This window comes from Varanus komodoensis, unplaced genomic scaffold (assembly GCF_004798865.1).
Source record: "Varanus komodoensis strain SLA01 unplaced genomic scaffold, ASM479886v1 scaffold27, whole genome shotgun sequence".
NCBI classification, from domain to species: domain Eukaryota; kingdom Metazoa; phylum Chordata; class Lepidosauria; order Squamata; family Varanidae; genus Varanus; species Varanus komodoensis.
This window is the reverse complement of record NW_025335701.1, coordinates 7,007,097-7,022,190: the sequence shown is the minus strand read 5'-3', so window position 1 is coordinate 7,022,190 and position 15,094 is coordinate 7,007,097. Positions and strand designations below refer to the sequence as shown.

At 46.5% G+C, this 15,094-nt stretch overlaps 1 protein-coding gene across 4 annotated transcripts in view; it reads right to left on the bottom strand.

Moving 5' to 3' along the window:
• The window catches only part of LOC123025366 (c-Maf inducing protein), a 171,135-nt gene that overhangs the window by 52,483 nt on the left and 103,558 nt on the right, over positions 1-15,094 (bottom strand). For 2 of the 4 annotated variants that reach the window (XM_044433979.1, XM_044433980.1), the window contains exon 3: positions 12,318-12,368. In XM_044433979.1, the coding sequence (XP_044289914.1) occupies positions 12,318-12,368 (51 nt within the window). Of the gene's footprint in view, positions 1-6,693; positions 8,016-12,317; positions 12,369-15,094 lie in introns of those variants that run through there. The other 2 variants (XM_044433982.1, XM_044433981.1) reach the window with 2 other exon arrangements.

Here is a 15,094-nt window from a genome sequence, read left to right as displayed (position 1 = left end):
AATAAAATGGTTTGTACAGACAGAGGAAACCAAAATATGGTTATTACCGCGCCCTATTGCTTATTTTCTGAATACCAAGCAGGCATCCATATTGGGGTGGTAAATCTCACCCGATGCCCTTTTGCAGGCGCCACCATTTCATTACCCCAACGGTTCCTCAACAGGTTTCTGGGGGGTCTATCTCTCTGCCCCTCCCTTCAGTCTCAGGGAGCAAAGAAGACCTGCTTTAGGGAACGTAAATACCTGCTACGCAGATCACAGCAGTGAGCGTAACATGCTACTTATTGCGGGAGGTCAGTCCTTTGCAAAGAAAGCAAACAAGGCCACACCTTAAAGATGCTCAGTGCTACCGTGGCAGAATTTTGTGTGCGCCAGAGCCCATTCCACCAGATGCTCCCCACCTGTGTGCACAATGCACTCATTCGCCTTCAGACATGCAGCCTCACGGTTGCTGATACACATTCTTCTAAACATTAAGGGCTAAAAACAATATCCCTCCCGATACAAGAAGCATCGCAAACACGCGCCTGCAACCAATGGCCATAATTTCCAGACCTATTTTTCTGGTTCTGTTCTTCCAAGTTGATCCAGGGATTCCATAGAATCCTGAATGAAAAGCGAACGTATTTCAGACTTCCAGGCTGTCTTTCTCTGGCTGATGACAGAGAAATCTTGAGGGAAGGAAGAGATCCCAGAACATCCCTGCATTACTTAGTCAGCCTGTTCACCAAGTACATAACTACTGCAGTGTGAACACAGAAGCAGGTCCCAGCAAACCACCCCAAAAATTCCCAACACAGAACACCATGCATCGCTCCGCACCTCCACGTCCATTTGTGTAGCCCCCTTCCAGCGCTGAGCTTTCTGACCTAAGAAGGATCTGCTCAGAAAGAGCTGCGAGTGCCGGTGATGCAGGTGCTGGACAGCAGCTGCCAAAAGCTCCCTTGCCACCGTACGGCCTTTTCTTTTATGGTCTTCACCAAGCCCTCTCCCCAGCCTTGGGAAAAAATAATGCTTTTCTTAGAGGAAATTCAAGTAACACAAAATAATGGTGTTGCTGTTCAAGGCCAGGAGAAACTCGGGAGGCAGAACCTTGCTACTGAAGAAGAACACGGAACTGTTGCTACAGCTGGCTGAAAGGTGTTGTTTGAAATGCAGCTGCAGGGTTAAATTCTCTCCCTCCCTCCCTCCCTCCCTCCCTCCCCAGTGGAAGAGTCACAAGTAGAACAAGATCAATGAGCATCTGTTTCTCCATCCCTCCTTTCAGCTCTTAGGGCCAGAGGGGTTTAAATAATCTTGCACAATATACTGTTAGTATTGAGAACTGTTACACACAGGAACAGCTCCCATACGCTGGGGGCAGGGGGACATTCTGCAGCTCTCCGGGGACTTCAACTCTGGCATATCTTTGATTTGCTCCTGGATGCAGTACTGTTTTTCTCAGCAGAAGAAAAACACTTGAGATGCTCAGTGGAATAAAACGACTTTGTTCTTGCCGTGAACCAGAGAGTATGGAAGAGTGTAGAAACAGGTCACAGTATCTGCCCAACCGACCTTCACTTTTCTACATCTGCTTGAGCACTAAAGCACTGAAGAGTTGAGATTAGGTTCAGATGGCGCCATTACAGGACTGCGGATTGTTGTCATGTTGTCTGAACCGAGCTGGACTAACTCGGTTAGTCCATTGAGAGAATTCATGCTTTGTTGCTCGCTTACAAACTGTGGGTTTTTCACAGTTTAATATCTTGGCTAAGTTCAGACAATACAAAAATCCATGTTTCAACAACAACCCACAGTTCAACGACAACCCTTATTCAACCCTTGAGTGTGGTTTATATTGTTCGCAGCAAGTCAATGAGTTACAGTCCTGCTCTCATAGCTTATTATGGGTTGTACATAAAACAACTTGGTAAGTAGGGTCTCCATACTGCCAGGTGAAGAGTAGACCCTACCACAGGCCAGCTGCCCCTGGATTTTTCATTCTAATGTAGTTTATTACTACATTACTCGGAGTACTCGGAGGAGGGCTTTCTCTGCGGTGGCACCCAGCCTATGGAATTCACTCCCCAAAGAGGTCCGCCTGGCACCGTCGTTACTGGTTTTTCGGAGCCAGGTAAAGACCTTTTTATTTAAACATCATTTTAATTGTTAAAACATATGATCTGGCCAGGGCAACTTCTTCTTCCTTCTCTTTCTCCTCCTATATTTTTATTTACTTAATTTATACTGATAATTTTAATCTTATATTTGTAAATCAATGTATTTTTTGTATTTTTGTATTTAATGGTAATTTATTATGTGCTATTGTATTTCAATGTATTTTATCGTGTTGTAAGCTGCCCCGAGGTTTCGGCAAGGGGCGGCATAGAAATGTTATAATAATAATAATTAATAATAATAATAATAACAACTGATCCATCACTAACCACGTATATGGGATATTTGAAGCACACAATGACAGACAAGCCCAAGGATAGCACCATGCAACTTTCAATGGAAGGGCTGGGAGGGAGGATCACGGCTTGCCCATCTTCCCCGCATGAACATGAACGCGGCCATCTTCCCCGCACTGCAACGTGTCAGAGCGTGTTCGAGCGGGAAGAGGGCCACAATCATGTTCGCATGAACACGAATGCGGCCATCTTCCCCACTACTCTGACACGTGGTCACGGCTTCCTCAAGTCAAGATCGTGGTCGCAGACTCTCCCTCCAGACAATACCCTCCTCCCCACCCACCTTCCTGTCCTCCACACCAGAAGTCACCTCAAGCAAGGTTAGTGTTCTCTCTCTTCATACTGTACTGTACTTTGTTTCATATTTTGTGGTTAAAAAAAATTATATATGGTTCAGGACTGATTAACCTTATTTTACATTGAACCTTATGGGGAAATTTGATTCGGTTTGTGACCAGAATCATGGAACGAATTAAGTTCGTGAACCGAGGTACCACTGTGCATGCCTTGGGCTTTAAATGAGTTTCCTCTTCTCCTTACAGCCTCTTTTCCTCCTTTTATTGCTAATGGAAAATAATGGGGCTATTACTTGGGTCTGAAAGGAAACACAAAGGCAGGTTGCTGTGGAAATGTTTAGTAAGGGAGCAAACCTATCTGCATTTACTTGGGAGTAAATGCCACCAAATCCAACTTGATTTGGTTTTGTGTAGACTTGCATAAGATTGCACTGCAATCTATACTGCTCTGTCTGATAATAAAAGTAGGAATTCTAAAAAGTGTGTGTGTGAGCGTGGGATTCTGCACATTATATCTTTCCCTCTCTCGTCTTAAACTAAATTACTTAACACTTGGCACGAGGTTTAATTTTCAAGACTCTTCTCTTTTTCCTCCTTTTTAAAGTAAATAATATTTTTCTGCTTTGCAAAATGACAGGTTTAAGGCTTGGCACGGGTAAGATTTTTCAGAGGTGTACACAGCATATAAACATCAAATGCGCCTTCCTCCCCAGCCAATATTGCCAGGACGTGTGCTGAAGCCGCTGGGGAATCCCGTGACATCAGCAAAACCCCTGCCACGAAATGAGTGCGGAATGGGACAGCAAATGCACATTGAGGGAGAGAACAGGGACATCGAGGGGTTTGCACTGTCCCCGGTGAAGTCACCAAGCCCCTTCCCGGAGGACTCCGAGGCCTGACTCATCTCTTCTGTCTCTCCTCCGCCTTGGCACCCGGTGCCTGACTTGTGTCCCACATTCTGCACTCTGCTCCAAACAAATCTCACCCAAGAGACCACCCTTTTTCCATGGCTGACATATAGAAATGCAAGCGTGCCCACTTCCCAGCTGCAAAGTTCTAGGCCACCCGTGTCTGGACTTCCACTAACAATGGAGCGCTCTTCTTGCAGCAGCACTAACGCCATGGCTGACCTGCTCCTCAGCTGCCCACAAGCTGCATGTGCCAGACACAACAGATTTAGGACAGAACCGTGAGGAAGTCATGCTCCAGTGGATGAGAAACTGCCAAGCATTCTGCAGGGCTTAAACCCTGTGCCTTTTCTTTCTCCAGAGAGATCACCCAAGCCTTGGCTGCCTAAAAATCCATAGAATATGATTTTGACCATCTGTACATTTCTTATGTTCACGTGACCTATAGTTCCCCTTTAAGGAAGCTTTGCTGTTTGCAAAAGCAGGTTTTAAGCTCAAACCAGGGAGCCAAGATTATGTTTTCTCCTTAAGCACCATCTCCCTCATCAGTCCTGTGTTTGCAGCTTCGTTTGGCAAAAAGCGCTTCATAGCAAGAGTGGGTAGCTTGGGGCTCTCCAGATTTTTTTGCTACAGCTTTCATCTGCCTACATCAGCACAGCCAGCGGTGCAGAATCATGGGAGCTGTAGACCAAGGCATATGGAAGGTCACAAGTCGCCCATCGCTAATGGGCAAGATTGCTTTCAGCTTCACGGTCCATGTTGCTAGTTCCAGGTGCTTGCAAAATAAACTACCCCTCCAAAGAGATACCACTTGTGATTTGGATGTGACCAATAGGCCAGGCTTGAAAACAGAATTCATGCAAATGAAGGGTCCAGCCTTACAAGGATGAATCTATGTGAGCTTTGCAGTCACATACTTCGTACCAATTTCCTGCTCTGAAATAACCAAGAGATCTGAAACTTCTTTTCTGAATTAGTTTAGTGTTGTTATTATTAATTTCATTTCTACTCCTTGGGAGAGTTGCAACAATCCATAAAAGAGACAATAACACACAATAAAAATGCCCAAACCCTAAACTGTGGTTCATTTTTACTAAGAATTAGTTAACTTAAATTAGTTAACTAATTTAATTTAAATTAAATTAGTTAAAAGAAGATTGCTGCATAAACGGTGGGCTGAAGTAGTCCTGCTTTCAGCGACCATAGTTAAGACTACTGTAATTTGTCTACTGTAGTTCTTTACTTTTTAATGGTAATTATGACTATGTGGAATTTATCTACTAGTGCTGAGCATCTTCAGCAAAAGAAAGAGATAGAGAGCTCAAAAAGCACACCTTAATGCTTGTCACAGGCAATTATCACAGAAAGCTGCATTGAATGTTTGAAGGTGAGAGGAAAAGCCCACAAAATCTCCAACCTCATAATATTGACGCATTTTTCCTTGCTATTCTATAGACCCAAGGCTATAGAAGATTTTCCAAACCACACAACCAAGTAGTGAAGCAGATTGTGTTTTTAATTTTATCAAATACTTTGCACTTTAAATGCACCCAGTATGATGAACAAAAACAGTAATGAAATGGGCGATGCAATTGCAGATTAACTATTCTGACTAACTGGGGTGCACATCGTTATACAGTTTTAGATTTGGGGGGTAGTCGGCTTTTCCTGACTGGAAAAACTTAGTCTGACAGCAGAAGTTCTGCTTTACGCTCAGAAGGATGAAGAGGAGAGAAGAGAGGTGCCCTAGTGGATCATTCTGAAGGATCCTCTCACCCAACATTCTGCTTCTGAGATGTCTTGATGCATCCTCCATTCACCAACTGCCCCCCACCTTGTCCTGGGGGGAGGAAGCACCAGCAGAAGCACAATTTCTGGAAGATAACTGTTGTTTGTCTTCTCCGATTTACTGCATGTTTTTAAATTAAAGCATATTGCTTTGATAACTTTGCATAAATATCTTTGAGTTCTTCTTTAAAGGTAGTAGAGAAATACCTTCAAGAAGTAACATGAATAGTGCTCTTGCTCTTGTCATTTTTAAGTCAGGCTTTTACATGTCCAGAGCACGGGTGCCCACCCGTTTGCTGTACTGGACCAGGCGTTGGTCTAGTTTGGTATTGCCTACACAGAGGAGCAGACGGAGGGTCAGTAGCAGAGCCCACCTGCGGTGTTAGGTAACCAGCACTGCAATCAGAAAAGCCACCTAGGAAATATCATCTATAAACTCTGAGGTTCTCCTGTTGCTCCACTTCTTACTCATGCACATTTTTAACTGAGAAAGCCACCAAACCTTTTGGACTACATGCCGTTCCCTGACCTGCACCACAGAGTATGAATGTTGTAGATTCTACACTTGAAAAAATAGTGCTCTTCTAAGAAGAACCTGCTTCTTCTGATTCATGGTGCATTTCCCTCTTGCGCTCTCTGAGTCACAAGGTGTTTGCTACCTGCCTGCTAGGCCGAAGCGGAGTGTTGCTAGCCCTGTTTAAAGAAGAGGCCGACTCTGGTAACAGGAGCCTTATCTCTGCGTACTTTGACCTGTTATTCAGAGGGAGGGAAATCTGGTGGTGCCTGCATAGCCACCAAGTGTCCTGTTGCAGAGATACCAGGCCCAACCTGCCTGTTACCCAGGTGACTGCCCACCTGTCTCAACGACAAGGCCGAAAAATAAATGCATGCGTTTATCAGGACGTGCACAGGCAAATGTCCAAACGGTTCCCTCTGGCCACCAGGCTGCTGAACAAAGCAAGGATGTCTTAGGCAAAGCAGCTAATCTCAGAAACTCGGCGCCTGATTAACCAACGGTGAACGTTCACCTCCTAGGGGACTTCTCTTTCAGAGCAATCTCTGATTTAGCTAACACCATTTCACCACCCTGTAGCATCCGTTTCCAAATTCCATTAAAGGGATCCTGATTCCTTTCGATGTTTATTGTCTACCTTCAGCAACCTTTTCCTTGGTCTCTTCTCCCCTGCCTTTTCCTCCAACCCAGAAGGTCTTTCAAGCAGTGGAAAACATCTTAAAAAATCTGTTTACCTACCAGTCCTGTTCCTTTCCCTGGGAAAACGTGCTATGCTGCTGAGGTTTTTAGTGTAGCTTCACCATAAATGGCTGTGAAGGGGGCGTCTGCAAGGACTGGGGCACCTGCCTCACCAGCGTCGTCAGCAGAAGCCCAGCAGAGAAACATGGGCAGGATTGCTTCGGAGAGCCAGCGAGCTGCCGCCGCTGAGGCTGCAGGACCCCCAGGGATGCTCTGGCAGCAAATTGCAGATGTGATACACAACGGCAGCCCCAGAAAAGCTGCGGAAGGGCAGCAGGAGAAGCCGCTCCGCTCCTATTCCCTTGTTTTGCACAGAGGTGCCGCCTTTCCAGTACAATTTATACCCAACCCTTTTGTTAGCAAAGCGACTGCATCACATGGAAACAGATTCTTTTGCACACAGCCCTTGGGGGGGCCAAGAGGATGCGCAGCCTCCTCCCCCTCCTCTTCTCACAGGAGTGAGCTGTCATAGCTTTGGAGAGGAACTGCTCAGTTCCCAGGCTTGGGAGGGGGGCTTACTGTGCCGAGCCTCTGTTGTCTTTATCTATCTCCGAGCCTCTGTTGTCTTTATCTATCTCCGTCTGCTAAGAGGGGAAAGGTAGCCTGCCGGATGCACATAGTCTCAATGCGTCCGTATTTCAGGATTACACAGAAAAGCCCTGTGCAGGCAAGGAAAGGCAACTACGATTCGCATCTTGTAGCAAGTTGTAATCTAAGTTATTTTCTAGATTAAATGATTGTTTCCAAGGTGGCAACTGTGTTTGTCCGCAGAACTAACAGCAGCAAACATGAAGCACCTTGAAGGAAAATGATCCAATAAATTATGGCATGAGTTTGCAAGCACTAGCTTTTGCTCCATGGTTTATGCCAAACTAAAAGTAGCTGTTAATTGTTCCCTTTTCCTAGATCGGTTAACCCCCTGCTTGGAAATTCCAGCCAGCTGGAAAAAAGGTTTTACATTGCACATTTACAATAGACTCTTACAAAATTACAGGAAGATCTCTTGATACATTTGAGAAGCTGTTGTGTCCAGGAAACCTGGAATATACTTAGATTAGTCACTAGTTGATTCCCATGGTTTGGGATACGCCTGCTGCCTAGTGGAAGATACACAAAACGGGACACCCCAGCTGCCTTCTATCTGGCAATTCCAAACAGCCACACAGATTCTCTCCCTCTCCCTTAAAGAAAGGACTGAAGTCTTCAAGAGCCCGAGTTCATGTCTCAGGCTTGAAATACAGAGTGCTAATTAATGTAAAATCAAACAACTGGCATGCGCAGACATGTGTGTATATAAGGTATATTTTTACCCCTCCCCCCCCACACACACAGTACTTAGGACACCAGCATCCCACATGCGTTTACAGCACAAGCCAGTCCTACAGCAACCGGCCAGGATGGTCGGCTGGGGCACACCGGGACACTTTCCCATATAATGCACAAAGGATTCCACCCTAAGCTGGTATTTACTGTCTCATGTGTTGGTAATGGGAAATCCCAAGGAGCAGATCACCTCCATGAGTCACAGCATCATTCCCTGCCAAATAGTGTTTAAAACACGCCTGTCACGGTACACATTTACACTTGGATGCCTCATAAGCTGCCCAAACTGGGTGGGCTCTACTGGAAGAAAGGCAAGGAGGTTGCCAAGGTTCACCAGGGACTCTCGTGAATTTCCTCAGTGTCCAACAGCCAGGACAAGCCATTTTTGGAGCCTCTGTGGCCTGCAGCATGTTTGGCAGAGTGCCAGAGTGATCTCCCTCGAAGTAGGAGAAGAGCTGCTTTTGTGGCAAAAACCCAGCCCGTCTTCTCTTCTGCAGCCAGCAGCTGCGCATAATAACAGTCGCTAGAACAGGGGGAAAGAGGGGCTTTCTACAAGCCAGAAGAAGAGGCAATGACTGGGTTTGCTCGGGAGGCACAGCTCCCCGTGTCATGCAGCCCCCCCCCCCCGCTTCCCCCGGGGTAGTTTATAAGCTCATCCAGGAACCAGGGCTTTGTCCAGGTTTTAGGAAACCGAACATGTTGTCTGAAGTCAGGCAGCAGATTCGGCCCGGTCAGGCGGAGAGGCCGCACGGCCCCTCGGCCAGATGGGGCAAAAGGGGGGTTGTCTGCCCAAGGGCCTCTGGCTGAAGACAGCTGGCAACGTGGCCAAGCGGCACTGGGGGCGGCTGCCTCAGCTCTTCCACGCACTCCCGCTGGAGTCGTGGCAGCCGCATTTCATCCTGGGAAAGCTGTGGTCTTTCCACAACCGGCTCTGTAGGAAAAAATTCAAACCAGCCTGGGGAAATGGGCTCACGGACTCACAGACCTCAGGAGCTGCAAGGCCTAAGGGGGTCCATTTCCTAGAGACCAAGGACCAAGCCTCGGGTGCCCGTGTTCAAGGTCACGACTCCATTGGATTACTGCAATGCGTGCTACGTTACGTACAACTCCTCCAACCGGGTGCAACTTCTCCCGCTGGTTCAAATGCAGCCTCCAGGTCTGTGCTGCATGCACCTGGCAGCCCATATTAAGGCACACTGGTACCCACTCTGCTGGCTACCTGTTCATTTCTGGGCTCAGTTCAAGGTGTTTGGTATTTCCGTTTTTCTTTCTTTATTTCTGCAAAGCCTGGGAGTTCCCCATACGTACTCCTGTCTCTCGCCCTTGCCTGCACACGCACATGGACACGAAGATCCACTCTCAGAAAAGCAGGTTGCTACACAATTCCCTCACACAACCCTTTGTCCCTTTGCTATTTGTCTCCCAAGCAACTCAGCTTCTACTACAGGACACAGTCTGCTTGAGATGCTTAGAGAAAGTATCTCGGACCTCTTGCCACTCCTGGAGACACAGCTCTCTCTGGAAACTCTCAGCTCAATGCCCTGTCCACAGCCTCTATTCTGTCTTTTCTTCCTTAACAAATTTTCCATGGTAAGGAAAACCCTGGAAGTAGTGGTGGGAAACCATAAAGAGTGACTGGGACATGATCTCCATGAACTTCCATGAACGGGAAAAGTCTGATGGCTCCTCTGAAGGATTGTTGGGAAACAGCTCCTCCCCGCTTTGCTTCTAGCCTTGCTCCCACCTGTATGCCCAACAGGCTGAGAGCCTGGGGGGGGGGGGGGGAATCTGCCACCCTTCTTTCTCATTCCTCCCAGTGCCTGGGCCAAGCCAGAGGCAGGGGGCCAGCAGGCTGCCGTGGGGACGAGGGGGAACCAGTCCAGGGGTTCTGGCAAGCAAACTGCTGCTGGCACATGCCCAGCAAAGCAGATGCTCTGTTTAAGTAAAGCCTCTGAAGCCTCGGTCCCACACATGGTGAGGTGCGATTTGCACTCTGGTTCCTCCCTTCTCCAAGGAGCAGCCCGGGCCTTCATGGGTGCAACCGCTATATCCAGGGAGTCACACCTGGAAACCAGATTGTCGAATGCAGAAGTGTACACCCCACACCCTGGATTTCCATGGCTTCTCCAGGAGGAAATGGGAGAAGGCGGGCTGTGCCATTAAGCTGTGCAGGAATGGCTGAGTCAGACACCCATGTGTGTACCTTTATTTGTTATGCTATTTAATAGTGTGTTGAGGTCACCTTTAAGGGTAAAACGTGGCCCATATATACCTACCCGCCCCCTCAGACCAGCTCAGGAGGCCCTTCTATGAGAATCACCCCTCAGGGAGAGGAGAGGAAAGGGTGGCAACCGGGAGAAGAGCCTTTTCTGCTGCTACTCCCCATCTCTGGAACTCCCTCCCTGGGGAAATTCGCCAGGTACCATCTTTATTTTCCTTTTCGCACCAGGCAAAGATGTACCTTTTTAGGATTTTTTGCAACACTTAGTCTGAATGCCCTTTTTATCTTGCTTTCATAGATGTTTTAATCCGTTGTGTTTTAATGTGTTTTATTTTGTTTAATATGTTTTATGTATAGTAAGCTGCCCAGGAAGGCCCTGGGAGATATAGGCAGCCTATAAATACATGTATAAATAAATAAATAAATAAATAAATAAATAAATAAATAAATGCAGCTCACATTGACACACAGGATAAAACCACATTTAAAAAGCTGAAACTGAATATACCATGCAGTACGATAAAAAAAAGTACAAACAAGACCAACAAAACGTGCAGCCCGAGTGAGGTCCACCTGGGGCCGTCATTATATACTTTTCGGCACCAGGTCAAGACCTTTTTATTTAACCAATATTTTAATGTTAATAGATTTTAAGTATTATTATAATTATTTTAATCTGTTTGACTTATTTTAATAATTAATTTTATTTATGTCAGTCATGGGATATTTAATTTATTGTTGTTTGAGATATGTACTCTGTATTTATAGATTTTATTGTTAAGTCATCCAGAGATGAAAGTGATGGATGGCCTAGAAATACCATTCATGAATGAATGAATGGAAGGCCAGCCTAAGCAGGGGGGTCTGTCTGAAAACCTGCAAGGAAGAGCCTAGGGAAGCCCTGACAGAAGCGGACTGCAGAGATGTGGAGTCTCCACTGAAGAGGAACTCTCCTTTGTACTCCCCAGCCTAACCAACCTTGCCAGTGGGCAAGCGAGAAGCAGCTCTGTGGATGACCTCAAAGTGCAGGTAGGCTGGTGCAGGAGAAGATCCTTCAAGCTGCATCCTGAACCCCACCATATGCCTTCTGAATGTCCACATTAAGCAAGGTTTGAAGAGGTCCACAGAGTGGCTACAGGCTATTGCTGTGGTCCATAAAATAGCACCCAATGGCATAAAGGCTTCACTGCAAGAAACTTTAGGCATTACTTCAGTATTTTAAACTATCCTTCCTCCACCTGGCCGGCTGCGTGACATTGGGCATTGCAATCCTAGACATTTGGAGAGCACTGTGCTGGGAACGGCCAGCCTGCATTAAAAGTTAAACAGCAATCTCAAGGGACAATACCAAATTGCAGCAGAAATGTGCTCTGACGATCAATTTGCATCATTTCCTGATTCAAGCTCCCTCCATACATTCTATTTCCTAACCATTAGTCAGCAAAAGAAGTCACGGCTCAACACTCCGCATATCCAGTGGCTAACACAATGACCAACAATAGCCCAAAGAGTTATCTCAGGGTGACAAGGAGATGAAAATATTGGGGGGGGGGGGTCCTTCAAAAGGATCCTCTGGAAAACATCAAAAAAAGAAGGACTGTGTGGGTGGTGAAGGAAAGATGGATCTATCAGTCTTACAAGGAAGCCCACAAAGGTCACTAACCAACACGTTCATCTTGGCCATGGAGGAGGAAAGCCAACTCTTCCACAGCTGGCATGAGAATACCAGCTACTAGCATAACAGATTCATCATCATCATCCCACAAGCAGCCTTCTCTTTTAGTATGGCAAAGTGGAGGGCCCATACTAACTCCCCTAGATTTTTGGCCACATCTGTCAAAGCTTCCTGTGATCAAACTCGCAATTTCTGCCCACAGGGGTCATGGCGCTAACAGACAATAGCAAGAATCGGGGGACCGATGGATGCGGCTGCACAGCTGCACATCTGTTCAACATCCTGAACGAGAGATGATGGGAAGTCTCACAGAGTGCAAATATTTTTTAAAGGGTGGCAACAATCAATCAAAGGATTTCCTCCTTTCCAAACGATCGTGACAGAAATACGAAGACGCCTACCTTCCACTGCAGCGAATGAAACCACTGATCCCTTAGGTAACTGTTTGCAGCCTGCGATTTAAGAGAGAGAGGGAAACACTTTAAATGCAAGCATTAGATGTTATCCGAGTCAGGCAGCAACATACAGGCCGGTGATTCACATCCCCTCCCGGATTGCAACTGGCGTCACAACATGCCCTCCACACATCTTCTGGCAGCAATCAGAAGAGGGGACTTTCCTTCTCGAAAACATCCAACTATGCCCCACACTTTGCCAAGACGGGTGGAGGCAGATGGGAAAAGACCACTGCTGCTTCTGCCAGTTGTGGGTGGTGCACTGGAGCAGACGCACCTGGCCGTGGAGGGAGGGAATCCCTGTGCCACAACCAGGTGGGGACAAGCAGGGGTTGCTGCCCATTTGCCCCAGATATGGAGCTGCCTCTGCCTTCCCAGTTACTGGCCCCATGAAAATGTGACCGATGCCCATCTCCTCTACCTTGCCCACCTGTGTGCACCTCTGGAGCAGCCTTCCGCAATCAGCATCCTCCAGATGTTACAGACGAACCACTGACCAATGGGCCATGCCAGCCTGGGATCATCAGAGCCATGGCCCACACTTGGCCGGAGCGCCATTTTATTTGTCAGCTGCCCATGACAACAGATGGGAAGTGCGTTGCCTTCACAAAGGTCATGCATGCATGGGTTTCCAAGAAAGCCTATGCAGGCTTTTTGTTTCTTCTCTGCCACCACAAATTTGCTTCTTAATTGCATTTGCTTTATTTTCATTTGATAAATGCATATTTTAAATAAACCCCATCAGTGACTATCTGGTGCCTTCAACTGTCAGGGTTCCCAGGGGGGCAAATAGAACCAATAAATAAATACAAATAAAGAAAATCTTAGAATGGACAGTAAGAATAAAGTACTAAGACAATTGAGTGAAGGGATCCTAGGAATCACACAACAGAAAAACAGTAAGCAAATCCAGAGAGTATTGTGTTTTTTTCAAATACCACCAGGCCAAATGGATTTTTAGAGGTAGGATGAGCTACAGAGGCAGAAAGTTTCTGTCTCTTTTCCTCATAATGATTCTTGGAATCCCTCGAGATGTGGCTAATGCAGTGCTGTCCATTAGGCCTTTTACTACTGTTCTATGATCTGGCAAAACTCCCACAGATATAGCTCGCTGAAAGCACTACATGGTAAAAGAGTGGAAGTTGGTATTTTTCCATTTCAACGTTTTTCTTTGGTCAAGGGAAAAGAAAGCTGGTGTGGTGGTCAGAATGCGGAACTCATACTTCAGCCCGGTCTCTGACTTTCAGCCTAGCCTACGATCACAAGGCTGTTGTGAGGATAGTATGGAGAGCAAGAGTATGTAAGGTGGCTTAGGTCCCTTGAAGGAAAAAGGAGGGATAGCTATGATAAATAAATACAAGAAAATAATGAGCCAGAAAAAGGCAAAAAAAGAGCCTTTGTTAGGACTATACCAGTTATGGTGAACCTTTTAGAGACCGAGTGCCCAAACTGCAACCCAAAACCCACTTATTTATCGCAAAGTGCCAACACTGGAATAAAACCTGAATACTGAGCTTTTAGTTTAGAAAAAACAACTCACAACCAGTACAAGAAAATATATACATATATATCCTTGGCAGCGCACTGGCCGGCCATGCAAAAGCTCGGACGAGTCACGGCTAATGAAGCACGCGCATGGCCCCTATGTGCGCTGTTATCCGATGCTCGGCTGCTGGGGCGATGCTGGGGCGACTTGGCTCGCGTGCCGACAGAGGGCTCTGCACACCTGTTGTGGCATGCGTGCCAAAGGTTTGCCACCACTGGACTATACAATATCAAACAGCAAAATTTAATATTCTTGGCAGCTAAATTCTGTTCTCCTATTTTTGCCATTTGATTCCCAATTTGGAGCAAAGCACCCACTATCTAATAAATGTTTGTGTTTATCAGCTTCAGGTTGCATGTGAATGCTCCCCTATCTACCATGGTTCAGTAAGGATTCCTCGTTGAAAATTTGCTGGCCCTCCCCGACCTTTCAGGGGATGTAGAGACTGCGAAATAGGCTTTATCATACTGCAATTTCTAACAAAATATTAAGAGAGAACTGAATGAGCCTTTTACAATCCATTTTTCCTGGCAGAGAAAATCTATGTACAGTAGCCCGCAGAAGGCTGATGCCCCCGTCAACTTGTTGTTGGTGTTCTTAAAAGCAGGAATGAAAACAGATTAAATTGACATCATTACTTCTGGATATATACAAGATGCTCAGCACTGAGGAGGTGTGAAAAAATTATTGTGGCACAAAAATTCAGTAAAAAACCCACACTGGCACTTGTTGGTTGCATAAATATTCATTTCCCGCCCCAAACCCCTCCCCACACACACACACCCCACTCTGCCACAAGTCAATCCTAGGTAGAAGCCCCCTTGGCAGCAATTACAGCTGTGAAACTTCTTGGAGAAGGTCCAGTTTTGCACATCTGGAGCTAGCAAAGTTTGCTTCCTGGCAAAACTGCTCCCAATCTGTTGGGTTCAATGGAGGCTACTGGACACAGCAACTTTCAAGTGTTGCCACAGATTCTCAATCCAACTGATGCCCAGGTTCCTGTTCTGAAACAATCCAGTGGTCCTTTCACAGAATCATAGAAGAGTTTGAAGGGGTCATGAAGGCCATTGAGTCCAACCCCTGCTGGTGCAGGATGCCAAGCCAAACCATCCCACTCAGATGGCTGCCCAGTTTTGCCTTGAATGTCTCCAGGGTGGGAGAGCCCCCCACCTCCCCA